This window comes from Eretmochelys imbricata, chromosome 22 (assembly GCF_965152235.1).
Source record: "Eretmochelys imbricata isolate rEreImb1 chromosome 22, rEreImb1.hap1, whole genome shotgun sequence".
NCBI classification, from domain to species: Eukaryota; Metazoa; Chordata; order Testudines; family Cheloniidae; genus Eretmochelys; species Eretmochelys imbricata.
Window position 1 is genome coordinate 15,701,135 of NC_135593.1, and position 15,751 is coordinate 15,716,885.

Consider the following 15,751-nt stretch of genomic DNA (forward strand, 5'->3'; position numbering starts at 1 on the left):
TACATATGTTGGGACTCTGTTCTAGTGACTGCGCTTTATAGTCCAAAGACACATTGAAAGTAAAGTCATTTGTCATGTCCACAATACCTGGACTTGGTATTGGTAAACTATACACTGCATAGTTAAGTGAATTGCCAAAAATAAAAAAAATTCTTATGACATGTTTTTGGTTTTTTTTAATGGGCAGACATGAAGTTTGTCTGACTTTGAAATAGTCACTTTTATGCATTTCTAAAGTGCTTATCATCATCATATCTGGGTAGCAAATACATGGAATTAAAGTTAGATGAAATTCCTCCAAAGAAGAACAAAACATCCATCTCTTCCCTATGTACATTTAGGCAACTACCCAAAGGAATATTATCAACTTGGTTATTTTTTAAAAAATCAACTAATTTTATAAAGTTTTAGCTTTTGATAGAACAGGGGTGGCCAACATGAGCCTGAAAAGGAGCCAGAATTTACCAATGTACATTGCCAAAGAGCCACAGTAATACGTCAGCAGCCCCCCATCAGCTCCTCCTCCCCCCTGCTCCCAGTGCCTCCCACCCACCAGCAGCCCTCCCCACACCTCCCGATCAGCTGTTTTGTGGCATGCAGGAGGCTGGGGCGGGGGGAGGAGGAGCAAGGGCACGGCAGGCTCAGGGGAGGACGCAGGAAGGGGTGGAGTGGGGGCAGGGCTTGTGGCAGAGCCAGGGGTTGAGCATTGAGGCCCCCCCGCCCCGGCACATTGGAAAGTTGGCACCTGTAGCTCCAGCCCTGGAGTTGGTGCCTATATAAGGAGTCACATATTAACTTCTGAGGAGTCTCATGTGGCTCTGGAGCCACAGGTTGGCCACCCCTGTTATAGAACATCCTTTAAAATAATATGTCCAGAATCTTTAGAACATTTCCTTAGAGAAAAAGGTTTCTCCTTCTCTGTTGATTTTATAAAAAGTCTTTTCATCAGTGTAGAAACTGACCAACTGGCTGACTTCATGTTTCAATTTCTCTCAGTTGAAAAAAGAATCTGCAGTGACCATCTTACTGGCTAAAAGTATCAGTGTGCTCCTTCTGTGTGCCTGGTGGCTGCCTGTTAGTGTTCTTCACACTTCTATATAGATAGTAGTGTTCACAGCACAGTAGTTTCCTTGCTGATTATTTTAGTTCCCTTCTCTGATATACCAGAGTATCATTTTGCTGTTTTTATTATCTTGTCCACACTGATGGTGATCTTTACTAATCGCCTCTCTCAAATATCTCAAGATTTACTGGGGGAAGAAACAAACAAAACTGTTTTTATCACCTACAATGAATCTAAAACTGTTCCACATTGTCACTGAGGAATGAATTACCTATGGACTCCAACTGGCATCTTTCCCACCACAATCCGCTTTCCAGTTTTACTGAGGGAGGTTTGAACTGAAAATTAATTGGCTTTAAACCTGCCAGATCTAATCAGCAAAGCTTAACTGGCAATTACTTTTCCTTTAAGCTTCTCCTCCACTGTTTAAACTGTACTGCCTTAGTAAATTTTAAAAAAAAAGTGTAAAATTTCAGATCAGTAACAGAATATAAATGTACTTTAAAAATAGCAAATAGGCCTGGGGTTAAATATTAGGCCTGCTGAAGTAAATGAGAGTTTTTCAGTTGACTTCAATAGAGGCCCAGATTTCATGCCTGCATTTTAAAACTTTCTTTTTGGCAGTGGGTGTGGAGAGGCAGAAGAGAAGGGATGCGGTGACATCCTCTTTTTCTTCTTCTTCTTCTGTGGCATCTCAATTACAGGAGATTAGCAACCATGGAACCCATTCTGGACAATCCTCTGGTAATTTTTATATGGATGAATAGTCCTTTTGATCTACCCAGGATACCACAAAAAGGAAAGGAGTACTTGTGGCACCTTAGAGACTAACAAATTTATTTGAGCATGAGCTTTCGTGAGCTACAGCTCACTTCATCCATCCAAAGATCTTTTTTTGCCTCATATTCTTCGTCATTAACTTTCCCTTCCAGTGCCCATGAACATGCATTGCCTGCTGAACTTCTTGAAAGTGTGCCCTGTAAATCAAATCTTTCTTTTCATAAGTTCTTTAAATAATATTTACTGAGTTCCAATGATCTCCAATACCTTTTCATTGATTATGTGGTTATCCATCATATTTTCAGAATTATTCCATAAGATCATAATTCTAAGGCTTATAGTCTCTTTGTTACTGATTGTTGGAATGTTCATGTTTCACAGCCATAATTTGATACAGGCCAAATGTAAGTTTTAAGAGTTAGAATTTAGTCTCCAAATTTATGTGCTTTCTGATCAGATGTTTATTCTTCCAGAATGTCTTTTGCTCTTGCTGTTCTGGTGCTGACTTCAATATTCAGTCTTCCATCTTCTATAAGGATGCTTACTAAGTGGTGAATCTCACATGTTTTCCCAGAATCCTTCCTTTAGCAACCTGATTTTGTGTTCAGGGTTCTGTTTTCCCAGCAATAGGTGTATAAGGTATTTGCTTGTCTCAGCCCACGACAGACCCACTGCCACACCCAGCATCTCTTTTCAGGCAGTTTTATTTTTCAAGCATAAGCAAAAACAACAAAAGAATTACTCAGCCCACCATGGTCTACAGCTGCCAGGGAATTTCCCCCTTTGCCTTTCTCAGTCCTTTTTGTGCAATAAGATGTGAAGCAGGAAGGCCTAAGAAAGGCAAAGGGGGAAATTCCCTGGGAGCTGTAGCCCAGGGTGGGCTGGGGAACTGTTGTTGTTTTGGGATACGTCTGCGTTGCACTTTAAAATCTGTGGCAATGAGTTTCAGAGCCCGGGTCCACAGACTCAGGCTCATGGGGCTTGTGCTATGGCACTAAAAATTCAGCTATGTAGGTGTTTGGGCTTGGGTGGAGCTTGGGCTTTGAAGCCCAGGGATGTGGGTGGGCTCCTGAGCCCAAATGTGTGTGTTATGTAAACTTTGTACACGGTAGATTTTAGGGCTGCCACTTAGCAAGTCAGATGCCTGTGCCAGATATGGACTGACTACGGAGCTTCCTTCCCAAAGAGATACACTGGGTATAAGATCCTTTAATGTACTGCCATATATGGTTGAGGTTAGCCTAAATAAGGGAAGTTGCACATAGCACCATGTAGTGGCTGAATAGCATAATACAATGTAGTATGCCATTACAGTCTGTACGCCTGTTTTTAGAATCAGCTTGACTGAGTCTGTAGTAGACCCAGGCTTTGAGACTCACTGCTGCAAGTTTTAAAACACAATGTAGACATACCCTGGGGTTTGAAAAATAAAACTGCTTGAAAAGAGATTCTGAGTCTGGTAGTGGGTCCTTCATGGGCTGTGGACAAGCCAGCACTTAATAGGTGTGATAACACAAACACTTAAAGTAGTGCAGGGAACTGTACCCGTATGTTCTGAAAGATTCATTAGTATTCTTACATATTGGGTTTTGCATAATTACAAATGGGAACTGAAAACTATATTTAGATTTGGATTTATGTGCCTATGTGGATTGTGGCAATATATGTTCACTCTCTAGGATGGAACAAAATACTTTTTGGCTGTTTATTACATAAGAACGGCCATACTGAGTCAGACCAAAAGTCTATCTAGCCCAGTATCCTATCTTCCAACAGTGGCCAATGCCAGGTGCTTCAGAGAGAATGAACAGAACAGGTAATCATCAAGTGTTCCATCCCCTGTCACCTATTCCCAACTTCTGGCATCCAGGGCTCTATATCCTTATCCAAACAAGCAACTGCAAGGTATCAAGGTGGAAGGAAGGGAATGTTACAGATGCAAATATAGGGAGGCAGATATATAACCCCACAGTCTTCACTCACTTTTTCAAATGTGTCACAACCTTTAGCTTCTAAAAGACCAGGAGAAGTTAGTATCCAAGTGTACATACGTTCAGAACTAGCAATGTATATTATGGGATCATTCTCACTTAATTGTGAAATGAAGATGCAGCACAATTTTAAAAGCATGTAATGACACATCCACTCCCAGTCTTTATTCAAGCCTAACGTAATGATGTCCAGTTTGCAAATTAATTCCAATTCAGCAGTCTCTCGTTGGAGTCTGTTTTTGAAGTTTTTTTGTTGAAGAATTGCCACTTTTAGGTATGTAATCGAGTGACCAGAGAGATTGAAGTGTTCTCCGACTGTTTTTTGAATGTTATAATTCTTAACGTCTGATTTGTGTCCATTTATTCTTTTAGGTAGAGACTGTCCGGTTTGGCCAATGTACATGGCAGAGGGGCATTGCTGGCACATGATGACATATATCACATTGGTAGATGTGCAGGTGAACGAGCCTCTGAACTGGAATTAATTTGCAAACTGGACACCATTACATTAGGCTTGAATAAAGCTGGGAGTGGATGTGTCATTACACAAAGTAAAATTATTTCCCCATGTTTATTTCCCCTTCCCCCACCCCCACTGTTCCTCACATGTTCTTGTCAACTGCTGGAAATGGCCCACCTTGCTTATCACTACAAAAGGTTTTTTTTTTCTCTCCTGCTGGTAATAGCTCACCTTACCTGATCACTCTCGTTACAGTGTTTATGGTAACACCCATTGTTTCATGTTCTCTGTGTATATAAAATCTCCCCACTGTATTTTCCACTGCATGCATCCGATGAAGTGAGCTGTAGCTCACGAAAACTTATGCTCAAATAAATTGGTTAGTCTCTAAGGTGCCACAAATACTCCTTTTCTTTTTGCGGATACAGACTAACACGGCTGCTACTCTGAAACCTGTCATTAGGTAAAAAAGGTCACCCAGCTCCTGAACTGACTGCTGAGACTAAGTGGAAAGGATTTTTGAAGAGAAAGATGCCATCCTTTATCAAGGTTGCCTGGAGGCCTGGGTACCTGGGCACATATATTGTTTCTTCCCTCCTTATATGCACTCCCACATCCCCCAGCACCACTCACAATAAAGTATCATGGCATCAGTACTACTGCGACCTAACTTATGCACCTGATAACTCCATGCTTCAGTTTGTTAATATAAAATAGGAATAGTGCCATATGTGAATGTTTTGAGGTTTGACTTATGCTTGGAAAGTATTTTGCAGAAACAGTTTGAAAAGCACTAAGTGCTAATAATTCTTCATCAGGATCTGAACAGAACAGTCTCTGCTGGGAGCCCCTGACTTTCTGTAGCGAAAAGAAAATCATTCTGAAAGCTACAGATAGTTTGCTTACTGGTGGAACTATTATGTTTTATGCAAAGCTCTTCAGTAAAGTCCTGCCTGTCAGAGCTGGGAAATGTGCAGTCTTAACTATACATCATACATAATACTTACCTAGCCCAATCTGCATAAGGACATAAGCACCGTTGAGCTGCCTAGAGCAACTGATAGCTCCAGAGCAGCAGCTTTTGCCTTAGGATTTATTTCTAAGGGAGACTGGTTCTGAGAATAAAGTCGCCCCCTCATGAGCAGCTAGAGACCTGCAGGTGCACTTAAACCACAACATTGGTTTAGCTATCTGCTGCACTGTGCAGGCTCATCCCTACCATTGTACAGGCTTTTATTCTGAAGTGATGGCCTCAGCCAGTCCTACTCAACACATCCATCGGAGCCAGCTGCACAATACCATCTTTCCCAGATACCCTTGGATCTGAGGCTTTCTTCAGAGCTGAGGATCTTCCAGATGTTTTCCCAAATCCTTCTGTTTGCCATCAATCTCCTGCCTGTGAATGTGGGACATTTCCTCTGCTGTTTGATGAAATCCATCCCAGGTAAGAATCCCCTTCTCTCCCTCCTGCACGGGACTGACGGATCTCCTGCTCTTAGAACTGCTGCTGGAGACAGGTCAGTAGAGGAATTTTATTTCTAATAGAAATTAGGAATTAAATGATACAATGAGTTTGCTAGACAGCACGGAGATCCCTAGTTATTTTGCAAGCTAATAAACAGGAGGAGCAAATGCATTGCACAGATTATATCAGATTATAAATGGAAAATACAGGTTTAGAGCTCGGGAAACCATCAGTAAACAGCAGCGTCTCTGCAGGGAGTCTGTTGTATGAGGGAAGTGTCAGTGGGTTGTAACAGGGAAATGGCTGCTTGGGGCAGGGGCCCCCTCTGAAGTTTGGATCACCCACCGTTGGATCACCCACCACAGGAGGCAGGAAGAGGCCACCATTTGGAGTTCTGTGCAGTATCTCCAGGGGACTCAGCAGTGTATGCTACCACTACACAATTTTAAATCTGCTGCTTGTTTAACAGAGAGATCTGTCATCACTCATTGCAATCTGGAGGTGAGCTGTAAAAGAAAGGAATTAACCAGATTCCCTGCTGAATTTTTTTTTGGTAGAATCAAAGGGCCGCTCCCATGAACATCAAGAGGTTGGATATTTTTCCAAGCCTGTCTTGTGATGATGTTATCCAGGGTGTATCTCAGGATACGAAGTTAGGAGCCAGCCCCAGAGGATAACTCTTTAATCAAATCTGTTGCTAAATTTGTGAGGCATGACAAGAAATCCAATATCAGTCAGTTCTTTATCAGAATGGAGATGGAAAATATAAAGACGGAATTATCAACACAAAATGTCTGAGGAATGTTAGTGCTGGGCTTCAGTGCTATCTGTAACAACCTCTGGCCCCACCATTTCAGAGCTGGTAAAGTAAAGTGTTTTCCACTGAAAGATCCAATATTGCATGTGTCTGTGGCCTTCTTGTGTTATATTTTGATAGAAGAGCTATATTTCTCAAAGCAAAGCTATCAAGGCAGCGTGTATGTGAAACTTCCACAGTTCTAACTTACAAAGGCCATGGTACGTTTGAAGGTGGATTCTTGAATCACTCTATAATTTAGGGTGGGGATCTCTTGGATAGTCCATCCCTCAGCATCTCCCCCTACCTGCTTTCATTATATCTAAATCATCCTTAAAGATGAGCTGTACAGGGAGGCATATGAGACTGTGCCCTGTTTTGATTCTATGAGTTGGGCAAAAAAGGCCTGAGGTTTCCCCCTGCCCCCTCCCCCCTTGTACCTAATTGGCAATACTAGGTCTTCCCAGTATTGTTTTTGCTGGTAGTCTGGTTGGAGACCCCAAGGACGTAGAATGAGATTTCTCAACCTCTAGCTGAATACTGAATCTGTAACAAGATCTTTTCTTCCTGTTGTTTGTTCAGGCATTTGAGTGAAACAGGTTGTGATAAAACCCCTAAACAGTCTGAATAAAAATCCCTTTTTCACTCTAGCTGGTGTCACTTCCCCAGAGTCAGCCATAATTCTGCTAGCTCTCCAGTTATCCGTAGAGTTTTCCATGAAAAACAGGATTTTGAGGGATATCTGATTAAAACAAATGTTTAACAAAGAATGTATCAGGCTTTGTTCATCTCAAGAAACAGGGTACAAAGCCCACTTGTTTTCCTTTTGTATGTTGCCTTTTTCTAATGGTGTCTGGGTCTTCATCTTAAAATTATATCACTTTATGGTAGTTTTGCCAGCTGCTTGCCTTACTGTTAACTGTTCTAAGGATATAAATGTAACTATGCTCTCAGCTTAAGCTTCTGTGGACAAACCCAGCTCCTCTTTGAGCCAAACACTGTTTAAAAGAATGCTATGTGATTTGTCCTTGAATTCTGCCCAAATCTGATTCGTGTGAGTTGCGGGGACCATTTTTGGGGAGGTTAGGTGTTGAGAGATGAGCTGGAGTACTCACATTTTGGAGATAGGGAAAAATCTACAGAACAGAGTCTACTCAGTTCCCGTTCTGGATCCTAGACCGTAACAACTCTGCAGAAATGTCTATTTAGTGGAACTGCAGCCTCCCTGTTTAAAATTTTGAAATGAAAATGTTTTACAGCTAGAATATCTCAACCAACTCCTCTATAAATGCCTCTATCAGTCTGTATAGCTGTCAGATTTCAGCTTGTATGAAAAGACTCCCTCTCTTTATTTCTAATGGATTTTTATCAGCATTAATGTTGGGATTGGATGAATTATTTTATATGGGATTTAATAGAATTTAATTGAGTTTTAAGAGGGAGAGGCAGCTATATGTTGCAGGATAATTACTTTAGCCCTGCAACCTGACTTATTTATCTAGCTGCAGTCTCATATTAGAGATCTAAGAAGGATTTGAGGATTGGTGAGCCAGATATCCACATTGTAGGAGGGTAAATTGCCATATCCCTTCAGGACAACATGCAACCTTACCTGTCCTTAGTAGCAGATCTGAACAAGCAAGCTTACAAAAGTGCAGCTTGTCAACCAGTTTCTTGCTGAATTGTCCTTCCTCTGTTCTCTTGTACTGATTGCTGAATTTGTCTCTGAAGAACTAGACATCCGGCTTTGGAGATTTACAGATCATTTGTGCAGCAATTTAATTTAATCTCAAGGATTAAAGGAGGGAGGCTGGAAGATATAGCTGAGGTGGTGAAAGTGATTGGTTTTGTCAGAAGGAATTGCTTCCTGATAGGAAATGCCACCTCATAAGAGATGGAATTTTAATATTGTCTAGAATTTCTTCAGCCTCAGGCCTTGCTTGCACTAGGAAATATTTCTGTTTCAGGAAGGGGCTTAGCTGTACCATTGCTGGCCACTGTTTGTCCTTGTTATGCTTACAGCTAAACCTTAGTCAATACGGGTTAATCTAAACCAAATGCTGAACCACACCTGTCTCTTTGTGCTGATGAGGCCTTGTGAGCTCGGCTGGCTGAGCCCACAAACTGAGTAAGTGTTGGTTTAAGAGAGTTCTCCTCAATCTGTGCCTGCCATGGGCTGCTGCACCTGTTAACTGGGATGTGTGGCCAACATTTCAACAAGGGGATTCCTCAGAAATGCTCCTCCTCAGTCTGTGATGCACATGATATTCCCTAGGTAAAATCTGCCCGTTCATGCTCCAAATGTGGAGCCCAGTCCAGTCTCAGCAGCTGGTTTATATTAGTCATGTTTTCAGCTCTCTCTGCAAGGCAAAGGATCAGAGACTGAGTTCTAAAGTCCCCTGGGAGCAAAGATTCCCCCTGTAGTGTAGAAGAATTGGATAGTATCCCTTTAAATAGTTTGTGAACTCTCTAGTAGCCCTGACTGTTCCTTATGTGTCAGAAGCCACCCAGTCCCTGTGTGTATGGAGCTAGGCCTGGCATGTTCAATCTACATAGTAAGCATGGTTACTTAGACCCTCCCCCACCCCCACAACTGTGCTCATATAGTTCCTTCGTATTACATTTGTTGGGTAAAGACCAAAAGACACAACACCCCCTTACAGGATGTATAGGTGGCTCAGTTAGCCAGGGGTGTGCACAACTTGCAAGCCTGCTGCAGCCCACCTGGGCTCTCCTGCCAGGGTCCCTCCTGTTGCCGCCTTTCTCTGTTGCTCTGCTGACTTCCACTCTCCTGCATCATATCTTTGCAGTTCCCCCCTTTCAGGGCTTGGCCCAGCTGCATCTCAAAAGCCCAAGAAAAGCTCTGCGTTTCATTTTATGTCTTCAAAACACTTTACGAATTACTGCATTTCCTCATCTCCCCCTACATGCCCAGCTCCTCGTGCTCTGCCCAAGTTTCTGTTCTGGCTGCTCCCTTTGTCTGTCTGCTTTCCCCAGCTGCCCCTTCACACAGAATAGCTTCCTAGTCAATGTGCACTAAGCAACGTCCCTTTCCTCTGTAAGGTTCCCCTTCCCCATACCTCTTTCTACTGCGTGTAATTGTAAGCTCCTGGGGACAGGGACTGTCCCTTCTTGAATGTCAGGAAAGTACCCAGTACATTGTGGGGTTACCATAGACTAAAAATTATAATACCATGAACCTATCAAGACCTCAGCCCACTCTATCGCAGTCTATATGAGGAAGAACTACACATTGCTGACAATGGGTGCCAGCACTGGGCTGAGGTGCAGTCGGACAGCAAAGGTACACCAGTCTAAACTTTTCAGCATGATTCTGGAAACCCTTGGTTAACCCCTGCATGGATTAAGTTTTAATCACAGGTGTCTGAAACAACACTTGTGTTGGATTGTGGAATGTGGGGAGTTGCAAACTATCACTTGACAGTGGGGCTGGAGGTTTCTGGTCCTGCTTGCAGTCAGTGCAATTGGTATCAATCTGGAAAGAGCCAATTTAAAGCAAGATAGGGTGAGCTTTGTCTCACTGCTATAGAGAGTAGCCTGTTTTTTCTTTCTCTGTTTTGGGGTTCTTGTGTGTTATTGTTCTGAATTCTAAGAAATGAAATGGTGTTATGTTGCAACCTTTCATCAAGGGTATTTATGTGCTTATCTAATTCTCTGTGTGCTGTGAACATAATAGCACTGATGTCCATGCTTTGACTTGCTAGTCAAACTCTGCTAGTTGTTAAACTGTGCTGCTGAACTTGTGACTGACATCCATTGTTAGCAGTGAGCAATTTTTGAGCGTAGACCAGATTTGCAGATTTTAAGAACATGAGAATGGCCATACTGGGTCAGACCAATGGTCCAACTAGCCCAGTAGCCTGTATTCTGACTGACCAGTGCCAGATGCTTCAGAGTGAATAAACAGAACAGGACAATTTGGAGTTATCCATCCCCTGTGGTCTAGTCCCAGCTTCTGGTAGTTGAAGGTTTAGGGACACCGGGAGCATGGGGTTGTGTCTCTGACCATCTTGGCAAGGAGCCATTGATGGATCTATCCTCCATGAACTCATCTAATTCTTTTTTGAACCCAGTTATACTTTTGGACTTCACTATATCCCATGGCAATGAGTTCCACAGGTTGACTGTATTTTGTGAAGAAGTATTCCTTTTGTTTGTTTTTAATCTGCTGCCTATTAATTTCACTGGATGACCCCTAGTTCTTGTGTTATATGAAGGGGTAAATAACACTTCCCTATTCACTTTTTCATACCATACATGCTTTTATATGTACGTCTATAGATCTCGATCATATCCCTCTTTAGTCATCTCTTTTCTAAGATGAACAGTCCAAGTCTTTTTAATCTCTCCTAGTAGGAAAACTATTCCATACTCCTAATAATTTTTGTTGCCCTTCACTGTACTTTTTCCAATTCTAATATATCTTTTTTGAGATGGGATGACAAGAACTGCCCACAGTATTCAAGGTGTGGGCATACATGGATTTATATAGTGGCATTACGATATTTTCTGTTTTATTATCTATCCCTTTTTTAATGGTTCCTAATGTTCTGTTAGCTTTGCTTGGCCTCTGCTGCACATTGAGTGGATGTTTTCAGAGAACTATCCACAATGACTCCAAGATCTTGTTCTTGAGTCATAACAGCTAATTTAAACCCCATCTTTTTGTATATATAGTTCCTAGCCAGAAGAAACCATTGTGATCATCCATTCTGTCCTTCTGCATAATGCAGGCTGAAGAATTTCTGTTCCTGCATCCAGCACAATACCTTCTGGTTGAAGGGAACTGGATCTTTTAGAAAGGTGTCTGGTCTTGATTTAAAGACTTCAGCTGGAGGACAGTCCATCTCATTCCAGGCATCTGTTCAGCTTGTTCTCTGTTGCTGTGCATGACACTAACTGTTGCCTTCACAGTGTAAGATGTTGCAATCAGGCACTCTTTAAAAAACACTTTACTGGAAATGATGGGAGGAGAGAGAATTTGGGTCTATGGCAAAACCACTTATGTGGGTTGGTATAAAAATTAAGGCTCAGATATGACAGTGACAGGTATAATGGAAATATCTTGAGAAAAGAGAATTGTTGCAGAAGGTTTTATTCACTGTTCAGCTCTGATGCTGTAATACATAGGCATGGGGCTGGCTGCTTTCACCTCAGGGATCAGAAAGGTGTATGCTAATGCTGTGCAACCAGGTCTCTTCTGGAGAGTTGTTTCACTCCCACGTCAAGCTTTTGCACTTGGAATACAGAACATCTAATCCTGTACACAGGAATCACCCCAGTGGAGGGGAAGCTGTCTGGCTCTCAGAGCAGGTAAGAAACAGGAATCTTAAGAGAGAACAATGCCACAGAAGGGGGAAAGAATGCGATCTGTAAAATAGAGGAGAAAGCTGCTAAGAAGCAGAAGCTCCTGCAATGAACTGACCTTTGTTCTACAGTTGTTGCAGCACAGGGGACTTTCCGCCTAGCAGGTGATTTGCTGGTGCCACGATTAAAAAGGGGTCTTGCATGACAAAAAAACAGAGAAGGCTGTTTGTTCTAATGGTGACTTTTATGGAGGTGGCCAATCCCATATCCCAGTCAGCAACTATACAGAGAGTTTGTTTTATTTTTTACAAACAAAGCTAATTCTTCTTGGTTTCCAAAAGCAAGTAGCAGGCATGACTGTTAGGGGACTAAAGTGCCTTTTGCCTAGATGTGACTAACCTACTTTGAAGGAGGGACAGGTCCCCGGCAGATACTTAGATGTGCCCTCGCCCCACCTGCTGAGTCATGTGTGACATCTGACTTGTTGCATCTCTGACAAGCTGCATGTATCCCCTAGGGCATGAACATAGTGATCTTGCTCTCTCGGGGTATGTTTCTGCTTTTTATGCCTCTACAGTGTGTGTTCAGAGCCACCCTGGGGCCATGGGAGCCAGTTAACTAAGTAACAAGCTGTATAAAAATGTTCCCCTGTGTCCGGTCTCCTCTGCATTTCTAATGCACCCATCACCAAGGTACCTAGGTGAACAGAGAAATACATTTGATAATGAAGTCTTGACAGCTTGACTGAGAGGTACTGCCCTGCACCGATGCATCACCTCCCACCACTGATTGGAAACCCCTGGGACTGAGCATGTTCCCTGCACACTGCTCCCAGGCTGGCTGAGCCTGGGTCTGGGCTGTAGTAGTGCTAGGGTGGCTCCTCTGTACTGCTTTCTATACCTGCATTGTGCCCAGCCCACCTGGTACTACAATGGACCGTCACTCAATGGGGAGACCTAGGTGCCTGCATAGACTCTGTAACAGATCCTCTTACACTGGTGTTGGTGGAAGAGCAGAGCCTTTGGAGGAGTTCAGCATGAGGTTTTCCGGGGAATCTATAAGCACCACTTTGTGTTCTCTCTATTTAGGTTGAAACATATTTATTTCTGGGCACATTATAGTCTCTGTCTCTAGATGGTTGTAACAAATGTCTGTCTCACTTACTGTTGTTACATGTTCAAATAAATTATATTAGCTTAGTCTTCCTGAAAAGTTCATTTCCTCCCTCTCTGCAACATACAAAAGCACCTTGCAGGTGTCTGTGCTGGATTAATCACGGTAAGATTTAATGCACTGAATTTTCAGCTCCCCATGGCGGTGACAGAAACTCTGGAAGCAGAGTTTTATTTTGAACATCGGTTGCATTTTGGTTATTTGCAGGATGCTTTTGTCATGGAACTCCAAGACCGACTTGCAGATATCTAGGCTGGTGGCTGTCAGTCTGTAGCCTTTAGCACTAAGGGCCTTAGTCACTTGCTGTCTTCTAACTTCTTATTTGTTCTTCGCAGTTCTAAAGGACTTTCTGCCGAGCCCACAACAGGAACCGCTCACCTTCAGCAACCGGAAGGGTTTGCAATGCATCTCGCCACTAATGAGAAGCGTGGAAGAGACTCCTCAGCCCATCCTGACAAAGGTCAAAGGGCACATTCCAAAGTGGCTCAATGGCAGCCTGCTAAGGAATGGGCCTGGGAAGTTTGAGTTTGGAGAGGAGAAGTAAGTCTAGATTTGATTGTACTTTCTAATGATTCCAGGCTGGGGGTTGGTCAAATCTAGAAGGCACCTGCACAAATGCATCACAGCCATTAGGGGCCTTCCTTAGCGCTGAAGGTGTGTGACCATGAGGAAATGCTTATAGATCCCATTCTTCTAATACAAACTCTTCTCTCATCAAGAAGCTTTCAGCACCTTTACTAGCCAGATTCATTAATCCTCGTGACCTCCCTGGGAAGTAGGAAGGTGTTTTTCCACAGTTTAAAGGAGGCCGTGACCAGCGAAAGGCCACAACATGAGCTAACAAAGCTGGGGATGAAACCCTGGCATCCTGACTCCCAGTGCTCTGTCTGTAACAGCCACTTCCCATGCCCACCCTGTAGTCCCAGGCATGATTTGCCATCCTGATTACACTAAGCTGTTTATGTGGCTATAAAAACAAACCCAGCCCTCACGCTGGTTGGTGTTCTTTCATTTCAAAACAAAAAAATGTAGATCTATATTTTTAACAAGTTAGAACCCAAGCCAGTGTTTGACTGATGGTCTGTCACTCAAGCAAACCCACAGAGCTGGCTCATCTTCACATTGACTGGATGGGAGCAAGAGTGGCTGATGGAGATTAGCACACCTGATGTTCTACCTCTGAAAAACTGGTCTTCTTCAAAAGGCCTCACAGGGCATCTTCTCCTCTGTGGAGGGGATGGAATTCTGCAAAGTGCTGTAGTTTGGCCCATTGCTCCCAGATTGTTTCTTGCTCAAGGGGTTTAAATAACAAAACAGGAGTAGACCAAAGCATACTAGGGACTGGTTAGACATTCAGCTCACAGCAGGCTCGTGAGGATAGATTTACACCCCAGCTTGCCATGCACTAAGAGTTAGTGAAGACAACCCTAATTTGTGTTCTATTTCTGCAGCACCATAAGCATGCAGGGGCTTTGTAGAACAACATAGTTTCAGTCCATGAAAGCTTGTGGGTAACGTTCTCAGAAGCACTAAGGCCCATTTTCAAAAGACACTTGAGCACTTAGGAGGTTGAGTCATTGAAAGTGAACGGAACTCAGGCTTCTAGGTGCCGAAAGTCACTTTTGGAAATGAGACTTAGACGCTTAAGCCACTTAGGGCACGTCTACACAGCAATTAAACACCCGTGGCTAGCCCAGGTCAGCTGACTTGGGCTCAATGGGCTTAGGCTGCGGGGCTGTAAAATTGCTGCACAGACATTTGGGCTTATGCTGGAGCCTGAGCTCCAGGATCCACGTATGGGGAGGGCCATAGTGTCTGGGTTCCAGCCCAAACCCAAAGGTCTACGCAGCAATTTTTAGTCCCGCAGCCCAACCACTGCGAGCCCGAGTCAGCTGATCCGGGAGAGCCATGGCCATGCTGCAGGTCTTTTATTCCAGTGCAGACTTACTCTTAGGATACATCTGTACTGCAAGCAGCAGCCTGTGACAGCAAGTCTCAAAGTCTGGGTCTACAGCCAGACTTATGGGGCTTGTTGTGCTTCACAGAATCATAGGACTCGAAGGGACCTCGAGAAGTCATGTAGTCCAGTTCCCTGCACTCAAGGCAGGACTAAGTATTATCTAGACCATCCCTGACAGATGTTTGTCCAACCTGCTCTTAAAAATCTCCAGTGATGGAGATTCCACAATCTCCCTAGGCAATTTATTCCAGTGCTTAACCACCCTGACAGGAAGTTTTTCCTAATGTCCAACCTAAACCTCCTTTCCTGCAATTTAAGCCCATTGCTTCTTGTCCTATCATCAGCGGTAAAAAAGAACAATTTTCCTTCCTCCTCCTTGTATCAATCTTTTATGTACTTGAAAACTGTTATCATATCCCCTCTCAGTCTTCTCTTTTCCAGACTAAACAAACCCAATTTTTCAATCTTCCCTCGTACGTCATGTTTTCTAGACCTTTAATCATTTTTGTTGCTCTTCTCTGGACCTTCTCCAATTTGTCGACATCTTTCCTGAAATGAAGCACCCAGAACTGGACACAATACTCCAGTCAAGGCCTAATCAGCGTGGAGTAGAGAGGAAGAATTACTTCTTGTGTCTTGCTTACAATACTGCTGCTAATACATCCTAAAAACAGCTGGGTAGATGTTTGGGCTTGGGATCTGAAGCCCCTCATCCCCCCTCCAGGCTTTAGAGCC

At 43.2% G+C, this 15,751-nt stretch overlaps 1 protein-coding gene across 1 annotated transcript in view; it reads left to right on the forward strand.

Moving 5' to 3' along the window:
• The window catches only part of BCO2 (beta-carotene oxygenase 2), an 89,549-nt gene that overhangs the window by 47,701 nt on the left and 26,097 nt on the right, over positions 1-15,751 (forward strand). The window contains exon 3 of the mRNA XM_077839983.1: positions 13,392-13,596. Coding sequence (XP_077696109.1) covers positions 13,392-13,596 — 205 coding nt within the window. The remainder of the gene's footprint in view (positions 1-13,391; positions 13,597-15,751) is intronic.